The sequence below is a fragment of the Lepisma saccharinum genome, chromosome 3, assembly GCF_977018435.1.
Source record: "Lepisma saccharinum chromosome 3, izLepSacc3.1, whole genome shotgun sequence".
NCBI classification, from domain to species: domain Eukaryota; kingdom Metazoa; phylum Arthropoda; class Insecta; order Zygentoma; family Lepismatidae; genus Lepisma; species Lepisma saccharinum.
The window spans coordinates 107,090,595-107,117,276 of record NC_139231.1 but is presented as its reverse complement, the minus strand read 5'-3'; the positions used below and the strand labels follow the sequence as shown (position 1 = coordinate 107,117,276).

Here is a 26,682-nt window from a genome sequence, read left to right as displayed (position 1 = left end):
ACAAAATATGCAGAATTTTGAAACGTATTATTTCTAGAACATGCACACTACTATAAAATATTAACTACATACCTTGTTTCCTTCCTTAATTGAAATGTGACTTATTCTTAATCAAATGTGAGATCAACCGCCCTGGGAGTCAAACCCGGTCTTCTGTGTGGTAGTCGGACACCAATTTAGAAATTCAATGTGTTGGACATTTGGTCGATCAGTCGATCCTACTTCAACTTTTTCGAGAGGAAAACAAGCTGGCAGCTTCACACTCGAAATTTCACTTCGCCTACCCCCGTGGCGGAGTGGTTAGCACATCGTGCTACGATGCCAGGTGTGCCGGGTTCGAATTCCGGACTGAGCATGGGTGTTTGTGAGTGTCCATTGATCAATTTATTCATATCATCACTCATCTCCATCTTCGCAATTAGCCAAATGTGGCAGAAGAGCAAAGTAAAATTAACCAAATCAATCGAAATTTCACTCGCAATGCATGAAAATGAGATCTCAAGCACTCCGTGATCCTACCGGAATCTCACGTTTACAGAAGCTAACTATGAAACCACTTCTTGGATCAAACTGTGCTTCGAACTAGCTGACAGTCATCAATTGTCGACCAATCAACACAGTAGGGCAAAATGAAGCAAATGTTTCTTGAAAATTAGTGGAAAGTTACCAAGGGAGGACATAAAGTTGGTACATTACAAAGGCTTATTATGGCCTTTCCCTTCATTGCAGGTTATGAGCACAAGGGTTGAGTGTGGGAACCTGAAGGAAGCGCGACATTTTTGTCATTCATCTCCCGCCAGAAAAGGGACAAACAGTAGAATTTTGTCTCTTGCAATTTGAAAAGCCTATGTCCATGCTGAACCATAAAGTAATTAACCCAGAAAGTCCTAGCCCTCTAATCTGTGGTCCTAGCTACCTGCAGTGCGTTTCGGCGCGGCCGATAACCAGAACCAGATGAAGAGAAGATTTTGTGGGAAGGGGTGACCTGGCTTAGGCCCCCTGGTGAGCATGAAGGGAAAGTGTGTTTTCAAAAGGTCCCCGACTTCCCAAAAAGGGACGGCCCATAAAATCACTGCATGTCCTACCAATGCATCCGTTTGTGTTCAACCAAAGTGTACGTCACCGTAGGATCCGAGCGCTTCGAGTTCTGTCGGTTGCGGGACTTCTTGAGTCTTTTGTCAACATGGTGCCAATCAGAGTTTCTTTCTGCCAAGGTCGTTGCACCTATGAATCGGCTCTTCAGCTTGAGTGTCAAAAGACATGTTGTACGGAGGAAAGTTGCATCGGAAAAATTACCTTCTTAAATACGATGAAACCTGTAAAACATCCACAGATATTTATTCGGGGGTGGTCCCTTTGACAAAACATCAATATTCTCAAAATTCTTCGAACGGACTGTGTAAAACATTGCAATACTCCACAAACTGAACCTGCTCTGCAACACAAGGAAAATGCCTCATTTAGCAATCAATGTGCCTTTGTTAAATTGGTAAGTTCAGTATGGCACTACATTTTAAATAATGCTGACGGAATAAATCAATAAAGTTTGTTAAATGACAACGACTCCTTACCACAAGAATATAATTATTCTTTACGGATATCCCCTATCTATAACGGTTGGGGGTTCGACGTGCTGATCCCACGTCACCCCATTACTGGTTAAAGATCTCCACACCTCTAAAATTTTAGGTAGGATTGTGGGAGGGACTGGCAGTCTGGAGATAGACCAAGGCCCTTCCAGGGCTGTCGAACCACGGGTTATTATATATTTATAGATGCTTAAATATATGTGCAACCTCACATGTCTTTCCAGTGACTTATTGCAAGGGTTTGTTATTGTACTTGACTCAACAAAATAAGCTTACTGTGTTAGGTAGTTTCATACGAACCAAAAATACCCAAAATAATAACAATAATAATAATAATTTACTTCAAAATTACAAAAATGTATTTACTTGTTCTTGTTTAAATTTTCGATTCTTCGAAAAGTTTGTTAAGGAGTTGAGTTGAGTTGGTGTTTTTAAGTCCACTTTATGCACAGTAAAGCTAATCGGGACTGGACCTACAGTTTAAAGTAAGATCCGGACCACTGTGTACCTCCACCCATGTATCGAACCCGGGACCCCTCGATTACAAGGCAACAACGCTATCTATCACTGCGCAATCGGGGAGGCATCGTTGTTAAGGAGGATTCACGATATCGAGAAAAATATGCGACTCGAGAAATCGTACAGTTTGTGAAGATATTTACTTTTAACACATTGCGTGTTTTAGACTGTTTCAATAGTAGAATAGATATTTGGTGCGAATAATACTACTCCGGATATATGAGGCATCATGGCACCATTATACTTATTTAGCGTGTATTGCGCTCTGATTCGGGACCAGTTGTAACTGTTTGCATATATGTGGTTTACCGCTGCACAAGCGGTCGTTCTTCAATCTGGTCACAAACTGCTCAAGCTCAAAACATTCTTTGGACGCAACGTCAACACTCAACGCCCAACCCTGCCTGTTGTTGACCTGCGACTGTTAGGGGTGGAAAGACCGCTCCCTCAAAATTTCGAGAAACAACGAAGTTCTAGGTTCCTACACTGACATCCACTATAGCTAGAACCAGGAAAACTAGAAAGAAATGTGGTTTTGGGTTCGTGCCACTCAAATTAAGAACAGTGTTTCTAACTGAAAGACAAAATTAATGAAAAACTATTTTGCAATATTTGTCATGAAAGTAAAATTTTCAGCAAATGTAGAACAGTTTGCCGGGGCCACTTGAACGTTTTGGGGCCAGTGCCCCCCCCCCGTGCCCCCCCACCCCCCTAACGACGTCCCTGTTAAATGGATTGGAAGTGTAAACCGTGATCCCACTCGCGTATCACTTCCTGGACGCACGTTTCCGAAGTTAATCATAGCGTGAAGGAACATGGGGTTGCAACACTGGAAGCGGAATGTTATGAATATTTTCTCTCCGCTTCATTACGGGAGTCGTTTTCTGTCACCACACCCACTGTCTGCAAACCGTAACGTGAAAGGTCATAGGACAGCAACGCAGGCGGAAAGTTTGGCCTTGAGTTGGTGTACAATACGTGATTCACCATTCAAACATGGCATTGCACCATTCTGTGTAACTGTGTTCCTTGCATTGGCATGATGAAAACTGCGTAGAAGTGGCGAGAGGTTATGGCTACTGATAACAGAGTCTGTCTGTGTCCAAACAGATATCTTTTAATATACAGTCCTTCATGTTATCTCTGACGGGGTGTGAATCATCAAGGTCAGATCCCAACTTCGGGAAATGATTTTCCCACGTTTTCGAAATCCCGAACAGCCAAAAAATTCCCAAGGATCTTATTTAGAAGAGATTAATTCTTGATATTTTCTGCACTGTAAGTATCTGAGTTTTTTATACCAAAGTACAAAAATAATCACGTGAAGGGGGAAATAGTATGTACAATTTCACATTCTTACCACATCAAGAAATTTCGAAAATTTCCCAACGTGTTCTGGAAATGGCATTTTTTTCACTCCCGAACGTCAGGATTATTAATATTTCCTTCAAAGTCCCGTCCGGATCAAAAATGTTCTCTCTTGTGAAAACGTTCTCTCGTTATTTTGTTGGACTGGCAGTTAATTGCTGTAACTGACAGCGTGTAAATCGCAGAAAACACTATTATTTGTAATAAAATGTCGCTACAATTTCACCATTCGAATTATATGAACTTCTTTCATATATCTTTGGGGTGGCCAAGTGCCCCTCTGGCCCCTCTTCTGCGGGCGTCCTTGCATCTTCCTCTTGTTGTGAAGATAATGGTGTGACTGATTTATATTATTTTCAATAGTTCAGGGGTGCCCACAGGGGGGCGGGGGTGGATTATGGCGCAGGTTGCGCCATCGAAATTTTTTGGGAGATTTTTTCCCTTCAAATAGGCTAATATAAAATTCAACATTTATATATTTTTCCAAAATAGTAAAAATTTTACACCTTAAATGCACCATATTTAATCCATTAGATGAAGAAAAGAAAGTGTTTAAGGGTGTTATCGAAGGGAGGGGGTGGAGAGAAATATCCACCTCCAAAATATTAGGCCTTATTTTACACGTGGGTTCTGGGGGATTTTGAACTAAACGTTGGGGGGACAGTATCCAACTCTAGGTCTTAGATTATGGCGGGTATTTTAGTTAGAGGGTGATTGAGCATTAAATTGAAGGGGCTATCCAATTCTTGGGTATTACTATTGTATTAGACTGTTGCGAAATTCGTGTGTGGAGACTGAGAATTTTTATTATTATTATTTTTTATATTTTTTTGTTTTTTGAGGAGGCAATATCCACTCTTCAATATCAACAGTAAGTCTAAAATTGGCTTGGAAATTATGGTGGTAGGATTGAGTATTAAATTTAAAGGGGAAGATAGGAAGCTTTCGTTAAAGTATTAAATCTTAGGTTGTCAAGGAATTTCTGTAGTGGAGAGAGAGTTCGAACATTAAATTTTGCAGACTGTATTTGGCGACGTTTAGACCCCGAACGTGCCAAAAGAGAAGCTGGAAAAGACTAATTAATTATCTCGGGATCCTAATAAAGTTTTGACACCCCATTAAATTAATATTCTTGAAAGCCTGCAAAGACATGGATATAAACATTTTGTTGCTCCCTTCGCTCACAACAATGTGTTACAAGAATGCGTGTTTCTTTGGCGCTTTACTGAGGTTAATGTGAACGTTTATAATGTAGTTGCATTACAAGACATAAGCGATATTCTCGATATTCATAATTAACATCACTTAATGCTTAGTGTTGGTATACTGCTTAATTTAAAGCAGGTGCATTATTTGGAACAAAAATATATGAAATCCGCATTTCTAACTTCACGTCACACAAAAATTTTACTTTAACAAGTTAAATTTGCACAAGATAAAATCCACGTAATTATTGTTATGGGTTACTAAAATAATTATATTTACCCCAAGAAAACGGGGGAAAGGGTGAGTTCTTTGAAAGAGGACCTGTATTATATTATCGCCCTGAGCTTTACTTTGTGTGGATTACTAGAGCATTTCCTGACATTCGCTACAAGACTCTGCGGCAAGCGGCCTGGCGTCAGCGCTTGTCTTTCCCCGCGAACGGGGTCCGCGACAATCTGTTTTTTTCGCTCTCCCTGCCTTCGTTCTCCTTTCCTTTCTGTTGACGTTGCAGACTGACGCCAGTATAATCCTCCTTCGGAAGTTGTGTTGTGTCGTGTCCGTGTGTTGAAGATTGTGACCTAACATGGCACCACAAAAGTTTACATTACAACAAAGGATGTATCTTGTCGAGTGTTACTTCGGAAAGAGGAATTGTGGAGAAGTGCGACGACGTTTTGCAACGAAATTTCCTGGTGTTCCCGTTCCACATAGGACCACTATATTGAACCTCGTAAAAAAGTTTAGAGTAACAGGGGCAGTTCTGAATAAAAGTGGAAAGAAAAACCCACGTGTACTTACTGAGAAAAAACTCGATGGGATAGGACAAAGGTTAAAACAGTCTCCTCAGAAATCTATCCGCTGCCTCTCATAAGTAACGGGTGTTTCAAAAACCCTCTAGGTCCCCCGATTTGTCAGCGTGCGATTTTTATTTATGGGGAAATCTAAAAAAATAAAGTATACAAAGACAATCTGCACACCATCCGTGAGTTAAAAGAGAGTATTGTACGATAAATCGGGAGAATTACAGTAGACGAACTGGCACGTGTAAATGCCAATTTCCTTCGGAGATGCCAGGAATGTGTTGCAGCAGAGGGACATCATTTTCAAGACCTTCTGTTGTCAAGGTTAGTACACAATATGAAAACTGTAATTTTAATAGCCGACTCTACCGACTGTCCGGGCCGCTTGCCGCCGAGTCTCGTAGCGAATGTCAGGGAATGGTCTGTATATGCTTTGAGTGCGCGAATAATATAATTTTGGGGGACGCATGACATGATTTGGGGGGTGCGCCTTTGGCCTTGGGGGGGGGGATGGGCACCCCTCCACTAGTTTGCGCCTTTCATTTTAATTCAGATGTGGTAACATTTTCAAATTATAAATTATATTTCGTAGAAGTGAAATGGGACCTAATTCTCATTTCGAAGAGAAGACATACAGTAATACAATAGAAATATTATATTCTACAGTGTAAACTAATGAAATTTATAAAATAATTTTATGAGTTGCACTTCGTCCACGCAGAGAGTGGTTGTAGAGTGGGATTCATAAGTATCACCAAGCAAATTGTCCATCACGATGTTAATTCTCTTTATTTTACGCAATGAAAGTAAACATCGAAACAAAACGCGCAATAAGTTGCTAACAACCTATGTAAAAAATCCAATCATTATAAACACGCCGGATAACAGGGGAAAATTAATTAAAATAGTCCTTGACAGTTTGCCTACCAATACTTGCACATTCCACTGTATATGGCTATGAGACTTGGAGCTACAGGCCAGCCATTTGGCGGCGCTCGTGTCTTGTATGTGATAGTTGGACTAGTGCTTATTCTTGTTCATGGGTTATTATTAACCTTGGTGTCATATTTCCCGTCATTTTGAAGGATAGCCTGTGGGATGGCCGCTAATGGAGGTGCTTTTGAAGGTTATCATCAGGGCTGTGATTTATATGTAGCAAAATATTTATCATCAATATTTTTCCATATTTCTACTTTTAATACATCCTTTTACATATTTAAGGAAAACGTATTTAATTTTACATATTTCAACAGGTTTATTTCACATATTGTTCACATTTCATCATTTTGGAATTGTTCAAAAGAAATAAATTATGTGGCTCCATGAGCATTTCAACTCTCGGCTCCGGCACGTGTTCTTGTAGGAACTATATAATGGAGGCCGTAATTTTCGCTGCTTAATGGGATGCATATTGTATTCTTTGTTAAAATTGCCATCCTTTGATGGGTGACAAGTTAAAAGCAAAATGAATAATTGAAGGTTACTATTAGAACATTTGTGTACAAATAAAATAATGTCTGAATAATTTTAAAATCAATCCATACTGAATTAATCATTTTAGAAATGGTTGTGTTAAAAGTTGAAAAAAAAATAATAAATAGAATGACTTTAACAAGAAACATTCTATTAAGAATGTTTTGCTAATTTGTTTATCGAACTATCAGTTAATGAAAACCATGTAAAAAATTCTTCTTATTCAAATTATCCTTTTGTAAAATACATATCTTAAGTTTGCAACAATCTAGTTTTTACAATCTCACGTTAGGTTCGTTTTCTGTGGCTTGTCATTTTTAAGCATTAATTCAATGGAAAATCATAAATTGTTTATTTCATTTGAACTCACACAAATGAAAAAATCGCTTCTTTGCATGGTTTTGGGTAATTTTAAGCATGTGTTAGTCCATATTTTAGTTCATATTTTGCCAGTTTTTAGCCTTTGAACATATAAAGCCACTTGTGATTTTTTATTAATATTAATAAAACATTAATCCCAGGTTTTATTAATATTAATAAAATATATTATCCCAGTTTTTAAGAATAATAATATTAATAAAACATTAATCCCAGCGCTGGTTATTTTTAATACCTATTTCTTTATTTTTGTGGGTACTTAATGATACTACTTCTATATGTATTTTTTTTTTAATTTAGGTGCATAACGTGTAAGCGAACAGAGTACAGATATTTTTCGAAACTATAGGAGTTAGTTCGCTAGACCTTTAGGTGTTTGGCAGATTAAGGCTTGCACTTTTCAATGGAGGCGGGATCGTCATCAACACTTCTCGTGTGGACGCCTCCACATGTAAGTAAAATGCTAAGTAACAAGTTATTAGTTGTATAATATCGCTATGGTTGAAAAATCTTGGAAATTACAGTATGACTGAGTCATTGTCTAATACTCATGTCGGTCATAAATTAAAAAAAATACAGAATGCAAGGTTTAAAAATAATAATGGAACTCACGCATGAGTCCTAGTATTGCATTAAAAGATAACTTATTACACCAAAATTATTACTTACGCATAACGTTCCCCAGTTTTTATTTCCGAATTCGAGTTCGAACATTTTCCGAAGAAAATGGGGCATGAAACTAATAAAAACCAGTGAACGAGAAGAATGTGTGTCATGTATTGTTCCCTAAAGGTTTACATGTTGATACAATTATATAGGATGAGAGATAAAGAGTGCAAGGGGAAACGGAACAGATAAGTTCATAGGCTACTTTATCTAGAAATAGTTTTTGACAAGAAAAAAATCCTTGAAGTTTTTGAAAAGTAACTTTTAGACCTAAAAGAGCCCTAGAATCGTAACAACTGACAGAAAGAAAAACTGGAAGTTATTTCAGTGTAAAATTTGCTAACTTTATACCTTGTTCAGAGTTTAAAACAAGATAAACAACCTAACTTGGATGAAGTAGGACAAGAGTAAGAAGCGTAATGCGATAATTTTATTTCTTAATAATGATTAACATTCAATATTCATCCTTGTCTTTTTACCTCCCCGTTTTTATATAAATGCTAGGAAACACTTCACATTCAAGTTTTCGTGGCAGGATCAGATATTAATTGCACTACCTGTATTTTATGTAGCAGTAATTTATGTGCCATTTGCGTAAACAGACCTATGTATTGACAAATCACATAACTCAAAGTTTGTCATATTCCGAGAAATAAGAGAGATTTAGATATTAATACTTTGCTTTCCTGTGTTACGACGTGTATATAAGCTTATATAAAATGTTACCTAATTACATGAAGGAGGCTTAAATGACAAAACAAAATTACTGATAATAAAGGTTTGACCGTGGAGCAATGTGGACCTGAAGTTTGGGTCCACATTTTTTTTAGGTCTGAACGTAGTGCTTATGTGGGGAAAATGGGAAAATGTAATTTTGGAACCATGTAATCTACGGTAGAAACTCCGAGAGTCAATAAATAAACCACTCCATCATGATGTTTCTTTAATTTGTTTCATGTTCAGTTTGAGTTTGTTTTAAAGTCCACTTTAGAGTATATGTACAGAAAGGCTAATCGGGACTGGACCTGCAGTTTATAGTGAATTCCGAACTACTGTTTCTCCACTGGATTTCGAACCCGGTACCCCTTGATTAAAAGGTGGCGACGTTACTTTCCACCACGTCATCGAGGAGGCCTTATTTGTTTCATGCAACGTGAAGATTAAGAATAGGGAAAAAACTCCAACGAATGAAAGAACAGTGAGGCCTCCCCGATGGTGTAGAGTTAACGTCATCGCCTTGTAATCAAGGTGCCCTTGGTTCGATACCCGGTGGAGGCACATACTGGTTCGGATCCAACTTTAAACTGTAGGTCCAGTTCCAATTAGCCATCATGTGCATAATAAAAACTAGGGATTGACCGATATGAAATTTTGGCCGATACCGATAAAGTACCCATATAAAATTTACTGATATCGATAACCGATATTCTACCGACAGATATAAAATTCGAAATAGTCCTTGAAGAACCTGAATAGTTCATTGACCTCCGTAATAAAGGTTTGTTCCCAGGTGACTGCAGTAGAAAAGATGTTGCACATTTGGATATATACTTTTTTGAAGAAAAGTATGGCATGGAGATTATCCATAAAAAGTATAACAAAATTGCAGAATTTTACACTAAATTGTAAGATAAATACAGATATATCGGATCGGTAAAATAATTGGTAATTTTACCGATAAACCGATATGCTTATATCGGGCCATACAGATAGAGTACCAATTAATCTGTCCCATCGCTAATATAAACAGACTCAGAAGGAGATGACGACGAATACTCCCATCAACAGTAGCCCTATAATTCCATCTCTTAATTTAAAACACCTAAGAAGTAAAAGAAAACAGATTGAAAATGGCAATGGACAGATTGAAAATGGCGATGGACAACTTGCTAGGTGTCATCTTTACAGTCGGCCAAAAGTTCAGATTCAATACAAATTTGTGATTTTTAATATGATTTTCCAGGAAATTATATCTTGCTGTTTTCTTGCCCTTTATCGTGTGTTAGGTTAGTTTATACGTAGGTTGTTCAATAAGTTTTGCCTCCTGGACTATAACTTTTTTATTGAGTGAGGGAAGTTTATGTTTTTACATTCAAATGAAAGTTTGGAATGTTCTCTTTTAAAGGGTAACATAACTTTTTGATGTAGTCCCCACCAGCGTCGAAACCCTTCCGCCATCGGTGCACTAGTTTCTACATTCTATCAGAGGTAAATGAGGTTTGATACTATTTGTATCTGACGTAGGACCCACCTGGAACACACTTTTTTTAAAACCCAAGTTCGTCCTTGATGATGTGATTCACTATTACAAGTAGCATGCACAGAAGAATCTCACCAATCAGTTCATCAACATGCGCCAACATCTCTCGAGTGAATGCATAGACAGTGCATCACTGCGGTGCTTCTTTAAAGTGGCCGTGGCTGGGTTGTCCGTGTGTACAGTCTGCACCCATTTCCTGACCGTGCTAACGTCAACGCACGCATCCGACGGTAGATTTCGATAGGTGGAACATCTTCCGCAGCCAGAAATCCAATCATAGCACGCTGCTTGAACCGCACGTCCACGTAGTCCGACATCTTTCAAGCTACTGCTCCGACGTCTTTGGCTCAAACATAAAACATCCTCTGAGAGCAGACATTCCAAATTTTTATTTAAATGTAAAATCATAAACTTACCCAGGGTGCGAAACCCTGAGGGGATTTCCACCCCACGAACAGTCTTGGCTTCAAAAATCCCCCCCACAAGAAATTTCCGGTGCGGAGTTTTTTTTTTTAAAAAAACAAAAGGCGAGTAATTATTTTTTACTTCAAATATCCTTTACTAAGGATAGTATCGAAAACACGCACGAAGTAATGTGTTTGCGAGTGTTGCGTACTTTCTCTCTCTCTCTCTCTCTCTCTCTCTCTCTCTCTCTCTCTCTCTCTCTCTCTCTCTCTCTCTCTCTCTCTCTCATTCAAGAGACTATTTACAGATCTTACACCAATAACAAATGTTATATTGATATAATATATAATATTCATAATAAAAGTAAAATAACAATGCAAGACAAATATAACTATGAAATCTAATTGATTTATACTAATAGAAAACAAAAACTTAAAAGATAATAAAAATAATTAAACTATTTTGTCATTTATTGACATCCTTAACCAGTCAGTATAGGAATTAGTTTGCAATAATAATAATAATAATAATAATAATAATAATAATAATGTATTTTAAATCTTAATTTACTTGTATAATTGGTTGGTTTTCTCTGAATTGTGGTGCAGACAAGCTTTGAAAAGTGATCAGTTGTCCTGTCTGACAGAACTAGATGATGAGACTTACAACAAGCATTCCAGAAAAGCATGCAACCATCTTGATGTGAACATTCAAGCAGTGCTATAAGTTAAGGGTATTTATTATTATAAATATGTATTATGTGTATACAGGTTGGCCCAAAAAGTCACAACACTCTCGGTACAAGGCTACTGCAGCGTGCAACATGGAAATGGTAATGAGTGACCAATCGTTGCCAGACCAAGCGGGAACCACATTGACGCCAACCGCACGGTCGGCGACCATCTTGATGTCCGCCATCTTGAATTCAACTTTAGAATTTTAAATGGGAAGGGGGTGATATGATATATCAAATCAGCCTAGAATTTCACGAGAAATACAATGGTGAAAGTTCTTTTGACGTATCTTTAACCAGTAAAAAGTTATGACTGAATTCTTGTACCAATTTGCTCCTTTTCGAGGTGTTAGAAAATGCCTTAAAATTTGTTTAGCGCATCGGTAATGCATCGAAATCAAAGTGACGTCTAGGGAGATAAGTTCGCATGCCATTGCACAAGATTTTAATGTGATACATCCATGAAGAGCTGTGCATTATGAATGGTTGTTGCGAACAATTACAGTGTGACGCTTCCATTAAATGAAAAGTCCTTCACAGTGACAAGGCTAATGTTTATGTTCATAAGGAAGTTCATAAACAGAATATTCGATGCTTTTTATCTGATAACTCATTTTCGACAGATCAAAGCTGAATGGTTAGTGCTGGTAAGTTAATGGTGTGGCGTGCTGTGAGGAACACGATTGGTTAGTCAATTTTCCATCAACGGAACCTTAAATGCTTAGGGCTACGTGGATTTGTTAAATAAACAGGTTTTTCATCCTTGCTTATGGAAGAAGGTACTTTTTACAGAACTCTATGGGAACGTTGTGAAGCAGTTTCTGTCCAAAGTTATTTTATCAGATGACAAGGATCGCATATTCTGTTTATGAACTTCCTTATGAACATAAACATTAGCCTTCACTGTGAAGGACTTTTAATTCAATGGAAGAGTCACACTGTAAATTGTTCGCAACAACCATTCATAATGCGCATCTCTTCGTGGATGTATCCGATTAAAATCGTGTGCAATGGCATACGAACTTCTCTCCCTAGACATCACTTTGATCTGATGCATTACCGATTCGCGAAACAAATTTTAAGGCATTTTTCTAACACTTCGAAAAGGAGAAAATTGATACAAGAATTCAGTCATAACTTTTTACTGGTTAAAGATATGTCGAGAAAACCTTCACCATTGCATTTCTCGTGAAATTCTAGCCTGATTTGTTATATCATATCACCCCCTTCCCATTTAAAAATCTGAAATTGAATTCAAGATGGCGGACATCAAGATGGCCGCCGACCGCGCAAGTGTCGTCAATGTGTGATTCCCCCTTGGCCTGATAACGATTGGTCATCACCATTTCCATGTTGCGCGCTGCAGTGGCCTTGTACCGGGGGTGTTAAGTGACTTTTTGAGCCACCCTGTATATATTTACAAGGGTCGTTCAAGGTTGACCGGGACTTTTATTTCTAGACAGGAAATATACATACATAGAAGCACCAAACTATGTCAGTTTTTCAAAGTATTCCCCCTGAACATCCAGACACCGTTGCCGTCGTTGTGGAAGTTCCTTGATGCCTTTGGCGTAGAAAAACTTAGGTTGGTGTCGTAACCACTGCAGGACAGCGTTCTTGAGTTCCTCATCTGTCTGAGAGTGCGTCTCGCCCAAATGCTCTTTAAGTGCCCCAAACAAGTTGAAATCACTGAGGCATAAATCTGGACTGTAAGGACTATGTGGTAAAACCTCCCAGTGCACGCTGGCCAGTGTTGTTTGAGTCAAATGGACCGTGTGGGGCCTGGCATTGTCATGGAGAAGAATAACGTGTTTCGACAACATTCCAGGTCTTTTCTTCCGAACAGCCCCACGTACAGCACCGTGAAGCAGTGTTGAGTAATACTTGGCATTAATTGTGGCACCCTTCTGCACAAAATCCACATGGATAACACCTTTCATGTTCCAGAAGACTGTTCCCAAAATCTTACCGGCAGACGGCAACGCTTTGCTTTTCTTGGGTGGAGGGGAACTTTTATGACACCATTCGTACACTCTTGCCCGTGACAGTGTTTGTTCACCATACTGTGCTTGCAGTCTACGCCAAATTTGAGCAGGTTTTACCTTCTCCTTCACGAGAAATTTCATTATACACCGCTTTTACACAGCAACATATACACTACTTGCCGCCACCTTTGTTTACACTACTGCGCATGCGCCAAATGTGTCGCAAAGGATCATGGTTACTCGCAAGGAATCATGGTCTGTCCTGCCCCAGTAATGCAGCGCTACATTGATTCATTAATTTTTTACGCACGAAAATCCTGGTCAACCTTGAACGACCCTTGTATATATTTGTGTATGTATATATATGTGTGTGTGTAGATTAAGATCTCCCTTCCCCCCCACCAATCTTCAATGATTTCGCACCATGAACGTACCTCCCTCAATAAAGGAGATATAGGCCAGAAGGCTAAACTTATTGAACAACCCTAGAAAATAAACTAGTAACTTACCTTAATTCTTGAGATAACATGAATGGTGCAGAAATTCTGAGAACAGCTTGTCGTTTCAGAAGCCAATCAAGAAGGTTACTGTGAATCGTCTGCTGGATGGCGTTTGGAAAACTCTCGAGTGCCCAATTTGCCTGGAGATCGCTCTGCCTCCGATCGTCCAGTGCCGACAGGGTCACCACATCTGCAAGAACTGCAAGACCCGGGTGACGCACTGCGGAATCTGCAGGGACCCAATCTCTCCGACGAGGAACTTCGTGGCGGAGTCCATCGTTTCGAGCATCCCTCTGCCGTGCAGATACAGGGAGAACGGATGCATGGTCACCGTGCTGCACGACGAGAAAGAAAAACACGAGAAGACCTGTTCTAACAGGCCTTTCAGCTGCCCGTTCGAGAATTGCAAAGCCTCCGTGGTCGGCAGCAAGATGCTGAAGCACTTCACGTCTTCCCACAAGGACACGAAGGTAGTGTCTTGCAAGAAGGGCATCGACGACGAGGAGTTCTTCTCCGGGTTCACCTTCGGGACCGACCAGAAGTTCATCCTCAGGCTGATCGACATCCCCATCTGGGGGATCTTCTCGCTCACGGTGAAGGTGAAGTCGGACAAGGCGCTGTACGCAGTGGTCCAGATGGTCGCTTCGGAAGACGAGTGCAGGAAGTTCCGCTACACTTGCACCATGTACGGTCTCCAAGATAGGAACATGTCCTACAGCGGACCAGTGTACTCCCTGCACGTGCCCTTATCTGACATCCGTTCCGACACTGATTGCCTCATTATCTCTAGTCATTTCATGGAGAAGTTCAATTCCGTATGCAGCGAAACTGTTCCTAACACGAACGACGTTAAGACCAGCAACTACTTCAGTATGAGCATTCGAATCATGAAGGTCATGTGATCCCCAAAGATAATGAGAAAATCTTCACGCAAGAGAAAGAATGTTGATTTTTCAAGTTGATTTTCTCTTTTTTATCTTTACTCAGAAGTGATAAAAGTGACTGTGATACATATGTACAGATTTGAGAGAGAGCTAGAGGTTAGTTATTATGAAAGTAAATTTCAGTTTCTTGAAACGGAATATCAGTTCAATTTTTCCTTGTAGGTAACTAAGTCAGTCAACTAACAAGTATGATGTTTTGAATTAGAATTCCTTTTTGTTATAACCTAGTCAACCACGAAAGACATGCGCACTGATACCATGTCTTGTCTTCCAGCTCTTTCTTAAGTGAAAATAGTAGATGATTATTTTTCCGGCATTTTTTTTTAACTTTATGAAATTGCCTTTCAGTCACGATATCGCTGCATCACTAGTTATAGTTAAGTAAATGGTACGTATTATTTTTGTTTCAATCCAACCGCAGTGGTAAGCAGTTGATACCTATTCATAAACAAATTTTCCCAACACTATAATATTTATTCCGAATGAATGAGTCTTACAACGAACTACTGCAGTGTGCCAAAGTTGTCAGTAATTTCAGGAAAGGAAGTTTTTGATAGCAGCAAGAAAGCAAAACTGTCCCATATCGCTTTCTTGTAATGGGTAAATTTTGTTGGTAAATGTAGTCATGTTGATTCGATGCTCAATATTGTTAATGTTCTATAGTAACAGAACTGCTCTGGTTATTAGAAGCGAAAGCGAATCTCAACAAAAGGATTTTAGTTGACAAAGAAATCTTCGTATATTCGTTATATACTTCTATTAACAATTGAATAATATTCTCCTTCCTATTTTTATATCATTGCTATCTTATTCTGAAATGTTTGATTAAATAGTTATGTGATATAGATTATATGTACTTCTACTCTTCAAGTCTTTAATTATAAACAAAAACACGTTTCTTTTCCTTTGCATTTTTTTTTCAAGTTTTGAGTTTTCTGGATATCATCTTGTGCTTTCAGTATAATACTCAGGCATGTGATTGATTACATTCATGAATCTGTTGCAAGAAAGTCATAAATATATGTAACTTTTACATTAAGTATTTTCTCATTAGGTTAATTCACGTATAAATATATTTCTGATTAAGTTAGTTTATTTTTACTTTATTTTGTTGTTTGGAAGTTAGCAATCCATTTTTAAAATGATGTATACACTGATGATATGTCAACAATATGAATGTATCATATTCGTCAGTGTTTGAAAATGTTTGAATAACAATTACAATCATTTGAATGATATTTGCAAAGTTGTATTTTTGTAACAATCGTAATTTGTACAATTGTAGTCATGTTTAATAAATTTTGCATAGTGTCATTCAAGCATGTTATGATTTCAACAAATGCCAGTGCTATCTTGTGTGGAGGGTACCGACGACACGAGATTCTTTGAGATTTGTCGAGACGAGATTAGACCGGGACTTTAAATGAGAATGAAAAGTAAATATGAAAATTTCGGTTAAATGGAAATTACTTTACTCTACGACTACTTACTTCTTCGATCATCCGAAAGGGAACGTCGTGTGTCACGTACAGATTGGTTGTGTGTTGTTTGATATTTTAGTTTCTTTTAAGAAGTTTCTTTCCACATTTTTGTATGTATTATATCGAGACGAGCCGAGATTTACCTTCCTCATTCACGAGACAAGACGAAACTGAACCAATCTCATCTCCTTGTCATTTACGCGTGACAGCCCGGGACGAGCCAAGTGACATTACATTTTGTGCTTTTTGTACACCATATATTATTCTATATTTATATTTTGGCTCGTCCCGATCTACCGACGGCTTAGGAGATTTTGGAGGTATTTTCAATACATATCGAAAGTAAAAGGTACAGTGTACACGCTACTTATGTTGTCTAGACCAGTGGTTCTCAACCTTCGTGAGCCCACAGGCCAGTGAAATCGTTTTTCAAAAGTCCATTCCCCGATATTCTGTACCAGCTCATGAGGCTCAAAAAACCCACATCTGAGCAACGCTCTCTTCAGGAGTGGAGCGTTCAGCAGGATTCTGCACTTGGTCATGAGGCTCAAAAAACCCAGCTGTGGCTTGAGACGTATGTACCAGACTTAATTTTCCTCTCGGGTTGACTACCAATTGTGGCCGTGCTTCAAGACATGGCTTGCAATAAAAGACACCTCAATATTGACAATCTGAAGCGCTCTTTTGTGAAGGCAGTTTGCAGATTTCCTTTTCAGTACAGTGCGTAAAGTTGTTCATGAGTGGCCACAAAGGCTTAGAATTGTTATTTTAAGTCCACTTTATGCACAGAAAGGCTAACCGGAGCTGGACTTACAGTTTGAAGTGGGAACCGACCGAACCACTGTGCCACGTACCTCCACGGGGTATCGAACCCAGACCACTTGATTACAAAGCGACGACGTTATCACACAGAGACTTAGGCACGTGTACGGGCCAAAGGTGGTTATTTTGAACAATAATTATCACTTTGTGTACACAATATATCCGTGTAACACATATTCATGGGATATTAATTAATTAATGGGATATCTCAAAGCTGCTTCTGTTATTCCATTCAACACCTTGTGAGAGTATAGTTATGACAGGGTATTTTGTAAGAACATAAGAGGCGTGATTGTCGTCCCTTGTCCAAACCTGCTATGTTGGCTGATTAATCAAACTACAAGTTGTTGTTTTTTTTTTTAAAAAAAAATCAATCTTACCCTTATCATTGTTGCATGTAACAGGACAAAGTTCTCAGTATTTGGCACTCTCTCGTCTCGTGAATGAGAGACCTCTGAGCCTCCATTATACAGATGTCTGCCTCGTTTCGATTTGGTCACGTCTCGTCCCAATTTTTCAAAGGATGTCTCGGTTTCGTCTCGATTTTTTCCCCCATTCGAGATAACTCTGGCCCACTCTCCCCCACCACCGTTTTACTTAAAAATCAAACATAAGTTCAAAAAGATGTCTTATTTTTTTATAACGCAAATTGGGGGTGGGGAAGACTATTTTGCCACTCAATGATGAGTGGTGAGGCAAGTTCCATTTGAATTTCAAAGTAATGCTGAAGAAACCTACTTTTTCAGAAATATTACAATCCCATAAGAATAAAATACAATTCTTTTACCCACCATTTTTCCCTCCATTTCATGCATCCCAATTGCTGGAACGTATTTTGAAAATTGTACTGCAGTATTTATACAACGAAAATTACTGACTCATTGCAAGTAGCGAGAGTGAGAGAGAGAAAGAGAGAACATGCGAGAGAGAGAGAAAGAGAGAGCGAGGTATCTCTCTCTCTCCCCCTCTGTCTCCCCCTGTCTCGCTCGCTCTCTCTCTCTCTCATGATTTGATGACGAACCTAATTGAAGAATGTATATTTTAATTTTGAGTCGAAGTTCCTGTTAAAATTAGATTAATTTTGTAACTGGTTATTCAAATTTGAATAAGAAGTTATACAGCCCAATACGCTCCCTAGATGCCGCAACCCAATCCCCCTTTCCGCTCGACAGACAATTGTCATGATATGGTACTAACATTCTTTCAGTCCCTACATTACCATTACCCCCACCCACGATACCTTACTCCCTCCTCCAACCCGGAAATTATTTCAGGAACATAACTTCGTTATTCTACTACTAGGTTTCACACAATCATGAGAATCCTAATCTTGCAACAAATCTATACCCCCAACCCACTAATTGTGTTTTCATTAACCAAATTAAAACGTAGAGGTCTTTACATTACTACTTTTCTACTTTAGGTGGCATATTATTATTACACAATTGGGATTTCCACGCCAATCAGAAACTTACATTGACTTCCCGAAATTTACAATTTCGAACTGAATGTTTTGCTACACCCTGTCTCCGTTACACCCAGAAACACTGTGTGTACTAAGCTTTTTTCTTTGGGGAAAGGGGTCCACTCAGTGGCGTATTTGTGATTGCATTTCGGGAGGTAGATTTTCTTTAGGCATGCAAACCAGTCAGTAAATTAAACTATTGCCTTGCGGTTCTAAGAAAGCCCAAACTAATACACAGAGAAGCAAACGAACTGCCGCGGTTGTTAGAACCTGTCCCGTTTCCCACGTTAGCGATCGCTCGACAGTTTCGGTGCCAACGAGAAACGAGGAAAAAAATCGTCTGCTGGGCAGCGAGGAGCGAATAGAAGCCATAAGAGAGGCGCTTACGTAGACACTGTTGAGACGTTGCGTATTTTAATTGGCTGCCTGGCTTTGACTTTCCCCAGCACGGAGAAAAGCCAGCGACCAGCTAGCGCGGGAACCGGGACAGGTTGTAACAAATGCGGTATAGTAACACCGATAACGACGAAATTTCTATTGCCAAGCTCAAACTGAATATCCATCTACCTACCTGCAAATTTATTGTGAAAACTTTAGTAAATGTAAAATATCAGCACAATGCCATAAAAACGTAAGTGGAAAACAGCTTGCTGTTGTCTCACTTCAGTGAGGTTGGTCGGTTTCAGAATGGTTTCGGCAGGGAAATCTTTGTTAGATAGTTAAGAAGTAGTACACTACATATATAGTTTCAATTCCATTTTCTTTAAGTGGGATAAGAACACCCCTGGCAGGGATAAACATTATTTTCTTTTGCCGGGGATAATTATTTATCTGTGTGGGGGTGGGTGGGAGGATCCCAACATTATTTTCTTTTACCGGGGATAATTATTTATCTGTGTGTGGGGGGGAGGATCCCCCCGTTAATTCAAACACTGTCCAGAGAGAGATTCAAACAGCTGTATTACGTGCAGACTGGAAAGCCTTATGTCCACCAAGGACATATAAAGATGTACATACCATGAAAACAATCCATTTTAAAGGTTACAGTTTGTTGCCACGTAATCACATTGTTTTGTTTTTACCTTTAGCCTATGTTTCCAGGCCCGTAGCTAGAGAGGGGGCAGGGGGCAACTGCTCCCCCCGGAGAACCTGCTTTGCCCCCCCTTGTAAAAAATACAGAACACAATCCTACCTGGAATTCTCACTAATCTTTACAATTATATCATGTTTTACTCTAGCAACATAACAAAGACACTCATTGATTTTGTGATTTATTAAGGTGTATAGGATTCCGTATAATGTCGTATCAGAATTGGGGGGGGATCCCTTCCAGATTCAGACTTCGGGAAATGATTTCGCAATTTTCAGTATCTAGAACAGTTATCACATTTTGAGTAGTCTTGTATAAAAGGTGCCTAATACCATTTGGTAATAGTGATTCATGTGGTAGAAAGAGCAGAGGATATTTGATTTTTGTTACTTAGTGTTCCTTTTCTGCTACTTCTAGCTAATGGTAACAATGAGTGATGACGTGAAATTGATGAAGAGAGACTTATAAACAGTGCCGCAACCACAAGGGTACAGAGGGCATTGTCCATCCCTCCCGCCCCACCTTGGACGGAAGTACATTCTAGAGGAAGCAAACATTGAAGTAAAAAAAAAAAAACAAGACTAGGAGAATCTAAGAAGAGCAGGACAATTGGATACTCATGATGGAATTAGTTTTTGCGTGTTCGTTGCATTTTTCTTCCAGACGGCCAAGGGCACTTGAAAGGGGCACAGAGGGGCAATTGGCCCCCTCGAATTCAAATTTTATACAAATAAAAATACATTTAGTAAAATTTGTTTTACACATATGCAACATGTTAACACACACACATATATATATTAAAAACATTACATAATCAACTCATCCACCCCATAACAAACCAACAGGAAAAATTATATAAATTGTCTCTCACATGTGTGTGCTCCTTTTTCTCCAAACAATTGTTCATACATTTAAAACAAAAGTGCTTAGCAGCAACCGAGCAAGAAATTTTTTATTTCCAATTTTTACATACTGAAAAAAAGGTAAAGTGCTCCCGTGCTTAGCACCATGCCATGAAGGCGTATAGGGGGTGTGGGGGTAACGCCCCACACTTTCTTGATCCGGTCATGAGTGGGGGTGATGTGATCAGCATAAACGCCCCTGACCGCCTTTACCCCCCCCCCCAGGGTTTCCCCCAGATACCCATGTTATTCGACGCTGGGTGGGCGCCGGGGCCGCTTTCAACGTTAGAAAAGTTCCCGGATTTGAACCGGCCGGGGATCGAACCCGGGACCTTGAGCATAGTAGTCAGACGCGTTACCGACTGAACCACCGCGGCCACCAAACATTGATTTAATTGAGCGCAAACAATTTCACGGGGCGCCGTAGCATTCTCTCTTTTACAACTTTTTTTCATTTAGATCGTTCGGTGCCCAGGTCCGACTCCTGCCTCCCCTTAGCTATACGACTTTGAACTTGATGAGACTGTAAGAAAAGCAGGCGAGTATTGCGAGCGAAGCGAGCAAGATAATGTTACAAAACTTATTTTTATTTGCATGAAAGTTGAAATCGAGAAATTACCCCTCTGTACTCCCCTACAGTCGCTCTTGGCCGTCTGGAAAAAATGCAAGAAATATGAAAAACTAATTCCATCTTGAGTATCATTTTGTCCTGTTGCTCATAGATTCTCCTAGCCTTACTTCAATGTCCCCCAACAGGACAATGCACCCATGCGGTTGCGCCACTGTGCTAGAGAGTAATTTCTCATGTCATGTATCATACATAGATGCCAAAGTTGAAAATAATATAGGAAAAATTGTCTATAAATGATATTTCTAAGGAAAATGTAAAATGTATTTATTATTTTATCTTGACTTCTTTGCTAATTGCAAAACTTAGGGCTACATCGCTACATCACAAACATATTAAATAAATAAATAAATAAATAAATGCTTCAACATCAGCAATATTTTTCTCTGTACTTAACAAGCCACTCTAATCGCATTCCGACCTTGGACGGAAATCCATTCTAGGGGAAGCAAATATTGAAGTAAAAAAACAAGACTAAGAGAATCTAAGAATAGCAAGACAATTGGATACTCATAATGGAATTAGTTTTTACGTGTTCCTTGCATTTTTCTTCCAGACGGCAAAGGGCACTTGCAAGGGGGACAGAGGGGCAATTGCCCCCACTCGATTTCAAATTTTATGCAAATAAAAATACATTTCTTAAAATTTTCTTGCTCGCTTCGCTCGCATTCCCTTCTATTCTTATAGTTCAAGTTGAGAGCCATAGCTATGGGGAGGGGGGAGTCGACCCTGGGAGCCAAACGATCTATATGAAAAAAAATGTTAAGGAGAATGCCATGGCGTCCTGTAAAATTATTGTGCCCTATTAAAACAATTTCTTTCTAAACTTAATATGAAATATTAATGATGACACTGTAATCCAAGAACTCATTGATCAATCAAGGGAATCCTATTTATTTGTCAGGTGTCAAAACATGCATTTCAACTATAATGTAATACAATTCACACAATATTTTGCAAAATGATTAACTTAACCAGTAGACAAACATTGTCTGTAGTAGTGATGCAAGTCTCCCCTTTGAAGGAAATAGATTCCGTGATGGACTAAGGGACCCATGTTTTAATGTTTTAGCAAGTACAAAAAAATGTATTACAAATTTTTACACAATTCATCAAGTGTAGATAATATGCAACCATTATTATTTAATTAATTCGATTTTTCTTGCATAACAACACAATGGTGTTGTTGGATCGCCGTTAGATTCCTTTGTGCGTAAAAATCTTCCATACTGGATTGATTGATTGATTTAGTTTATTTTACTTCGCGTTTTGTGCCTCTTGGCTAATTTGCGAAGATGAGAATGAGTGATGAAATGATGAAATTGATGAATGGACATTCACAAACAACCAAGCCCGGGACCCTTGGCGTCGCAGCGCGATGTGCTAACCACTCGGCCACAGGGTCGGGTTCTTCCATACTGGAAACTAGAAGGAATCATTATTGAATTTGAATTTAAAATTTTGGGTGTGTCAGCACTAAGGCTATTTTGCACCTGTTACATTATACGGGGTCCAGCCCCTTATCGTTACACATAACAACTCTTAACGTTGCATAACTAAAATCATAAAATATTAAAATCTTCTGACTTTCGTTAAAAGCTTAGGCTGTAAAGGAGCACTCAGCACAAATAAGGACAAAACACAGGACAACACAAAGAAAATTGTACTGGCCATGAGGCCAGTCGCCAGAGCCTCGTTAGTCTGCGGTCCAGGGTGTACTACGTGGAAGTGAGGTTGACTATTGGGTGCACTAAGTGGAAGGAGCACCCCTTACACCCCTGGGAATCATTATGAAGCATGATTTATAAAGGACTCCCTTAATCAGTTCTGCAGAGGCGCCCAAATCTGTTGGCATACATTAATCGCCTATTAACATTATCGATCTGTAAATATCAAGTACATACAGTCCCTATTAGCCTATTTATGTTAAACTTTATATTCTTTAGCTATCTGGACAGGTCATATCGAAATATTGCTATTTGATGTTGCTCGAAGTTTTTTCTTTGTTCGTTGCAGTTTCAAGATACCATCCCTTTTCTGTTACTTATCTCTTTTGGGGACGGGGCAAATGCCTCTCTGTACCCGCTATATCGTCGGCCAATGTGACGCAATATATTACAAATTTGCCCCCCCTCCCCCTGCAAAGAATTCCTGGCTACGGGCCTGCTACCAGCTGCCAGGGACGGAAGAGCTTGTGAAGAGTCCCGCGTGGAGACTGTATCGCATGCCCTTCCCCTTGGAAGTGCCTCATATTGTGGCAACACTGTTTCCAAGATGGCGCGTTATTTAATGTAATGTCAGGTGGTGGATTCCAATCGCAAGGTATGTATTTATCATTACCATTCTTAGCATAAACCAATTAAATTTGAAATTATCAGTTCCTTGGAATTAGTTACATGAAGATCATATTTAGCTTTGATATCTAGTAGGGAATCAAATTCGTGGCGTGTTCCACACATGTATATGCAGAACTATAATTTGTGTACAATATGTCAAATTAACTATTATTCTGTACCAGACAAACCGGTGCCGTATCTTTCATTAAATTAAATGTGTTAGGAACAGTGGCGTACGCAAGGGGGGGTTACCGGGTTTAAACCCCCCCTTGAGCTTTTGAAATAATATGGAAAATGCTGTAGAAAAAAATTTAAAATTACTAATTTATCACAGTCAAAGATCTGCGACAGTAATAATAATAATAATTTGAATTATTATTCCCATGCAGCATGAAGAAAAACACAGCATTCGAAACACAATCTAAGCGGCCGCAAAGTTCAATTTTGCAAATTTTTTTTGCAAAAAGTCGCGCAGTGACTCTCGCGAGAATTGTGAAAATTCCTTGCTTCGTCGCAGTGTGCCGACCTTATTGCAAACGTTCTTCCCGGTTCTGATTTCACATCCCCTTGGGAACTCTCAAGTGATGCTGAGTCTACATCCACATCATTACATAATGTTGAAGAAGTGCTTTGTGAATCACCTAGAAGTGATAAATGTGTTGGAATGTCTATAAACTTACTTTTCAACGAAAACATAGACTCAGTGGAATTTAGCAACATGTATTCTCGCGCTTCATCATCATCCTGGGCGAGTTCCATAGGTAAAGGTAATGTAAATTCCCCCGTGCATACAGCACCGTGCCATGAAGACTCACGTAGTGGTGTGGTGGGCCCCAAAGATTCTCAATCTCGAACTATTTTGCAGGTGATGTGATCAGCACCATGCTCCGGCAGCCTTCATCCCTCAGGGTTGATCTCAGGTACCCATTGCTATGAGGAAGAAGAAATGTAATCTTGTTCTATTTCTTTCATAAATAACAGCTGCATTAGTAGTAATTATTGGTAGTAATTAAACGAATTAATTAATTGATTATAAGAATTATTATTATTAATTAAAGTATAATAAAACAATGGTAATGTGAATTTGTAGAAAGTTTTCGAAATAACACCCCCCTTGATGAAATCCTGCGTACGCTACTGGTTAGGAACTATATTTGGTATATGAGGGATGAGGGAAACACCTACGAATCATATATTTCGGACTTCTTTACATTGCTAAAATGTTATTTTCGAATGTGGAAAATTTCCTAAAGTGAAATGATTCATATCAATGTCTATTTCTTAGATATACGAGTACTTACTGTTACTTGTTGTTTCGAATCTGTAACACATTATGGCCGTGACAGCGTACTGGTTTAGGGGGCGTTCTGAGAGTGTTTTGTCGATTTATGCAGTGTTGCAACCTCGTTCACCGGAAAATATCTACTTTCGTTCCCGGATTTGAAATTATGCTAATACGTCGCAAACCATTGACGTTAGCCCCACAAACCATTGACGTTAGCCCCAAAAACCATTCACGTTAGACCCAAAAACCATTTTCCGTAAGGTTAGGTTAAGTTAGGTTAGGCAAGCATAGTTAAAAAAAAAATTAAAGATACTCGACACGTCATGTTCTAGTGAAAACACAGCGAGGCTGAAACACTGGCTACGGGGTTGCATCATCTTAACACATGGAACATTGCACTCTCGTGCAGAAAGCAAATGGCGGGAGCAGAAACAGCGTGTCGGACAGAGATTTTTGCACAAAACAACACACATTCACATTAAAATGGATGAAATCTACATTCAGGAACTTCCACAACGCTAAAGAAAATGATTTCCGTAAGTACTTTCTCCTGTCAATTTGAAGGAATCCGTTTCCCTCATACAATAATGTTACCCTATATTTTCTGAGAGAGTACGTTTTCTTTACCTTTCATGGTTGCAGATACGACGAGCAATTTTCATGGTGGCAAAATGCATCACGTGATTCCATGTGGCAAGCGTTACATCTCAAGAGAACAACTTTGGATTTGGTTTGAAATGCAGTGAGAAGGAATTGAATTGAACATAAGCGTCTCATAATATTTTCGGAGTGATTATTTTCACCAGGGGCTGAAGCTAGCTTTTGAGCTATTTTCACCAGTTTTTAAACTTGGTATGTGCATGATCTACAGCCTGGCCTGCTACACTGACGTGTATATGAAGCTCACTTCGCAGGACATCGGTGTGCATTTTTTGTCATGCAGGGGACAAGTACATTTTTTTCTGCATGCCACGGAGTTGGATAAATACCGCAGGTGTTTTGATATGGAGATGCTGCTAATATGTCACATTACATAAGTATGGCGGTATTACGTTTCCAAATGCTTTCGTTAGGCAGGTCAGGCTTAGGGCTATTAACATTACAATTACTTTGTAAATACTTCCCAACACCTGATCATGTAATTTCTGCTATTCTCACTACCTGCTGACTAGTAGTTGTACCAATTTTTAATTTAAAATAACTTCTTAGCAGTAAGTTCAGCAACACTACCAATGAATATAATAAAATAAAAGACTGTGTTATGGTATAATTCAGGTTTATTACTTTTGCTGGTGAAAATAGCCATGCTGTTCTCAGCACCTGGTAAAAATAGTCAGTGTCTCTTTATTTTAAGTGGTTTCAAAATTGGGTACTTGTTTACTATCCTTCGGACAGATTTCGTAGAATAGGGTACCCGACCCAGGTTAGATTAGGTGGGGTCACAATAGGTTACAATAGTTAAAAATTGGTTTCGAAAAAAATATGCGTAGCCCCACACACCATTCTCGCATAGCCCCACGAACCATTGACACATAGCCCCACAAACCATTTGCGGAAACTTACGTTCTTCAGTTACAAAAACACTTTTTTTTTAAAAAAAAAATTGATCAAGAAAATGTGAATACACGTTAAAAAATGATCCGCAAAGAAGATAGGTAAGTACAAATGTCAAAAATTGTCGAAACTCAGAAGTTATAGGTGTCCGAAGGATAGTAAACATTTACCTAGCCCCGTCTAGTTTGCTGCACTTTTTTACTTTCTTTGCACTGAACGGTGTAGTTGGTTACACGGTGCAACCCCGACTCGTCGATTTGGAGTCGAGTAGTGTATTTGGTGTCTGCACTGTT

The 26,682-nt window shown here is 39.1% G+C and overlaps 1 protein-coding gene across 6 annotated transcripts in view; it reads left to right on the top strand.

Moving 5' to 3' along the window:
• LOC145985281 (E3 ubiquitin-protein ligase SIAH1A-like) overlaps window positions 1–26,682 on the top strand; it is a 166,702-nt gene that overhangs the window by 97,611 nt on the left and 42,409 nt on the right. For 3 of the 6 annotated variants that reach the window (XM_083119104.1, XM_083119103.1, XM_083119101.1), the window contains exons 2-3: window positions 7,634–7,784; window positions 13,951–16,131. The exons of 1 other annotated variant lie outside the window; for it this stretch is intronic. In XM_083119104.1, the coding sequence (XP_082975230.1) occupies window positions 7,737–7,784; window positions 13,951–14,784 (882 nt within the window). In that variant the 5' untranslated portion in view covers window positions 7,634–7,736 and the 3' untranslated portion in view covers window positions 14,785–16,131. Of the gene's footprint in view, window positions 1–6,557; window positions 6,609–7,633; window positions 7,785–13,950; window positions 16,132–23,426; window positions 23,537–26,682 lie in introns of those variants that run through there. 2 more of the 6 variants (XM_083119102.1, XR_014441415.1) reach the window with 2 other exon arrangements.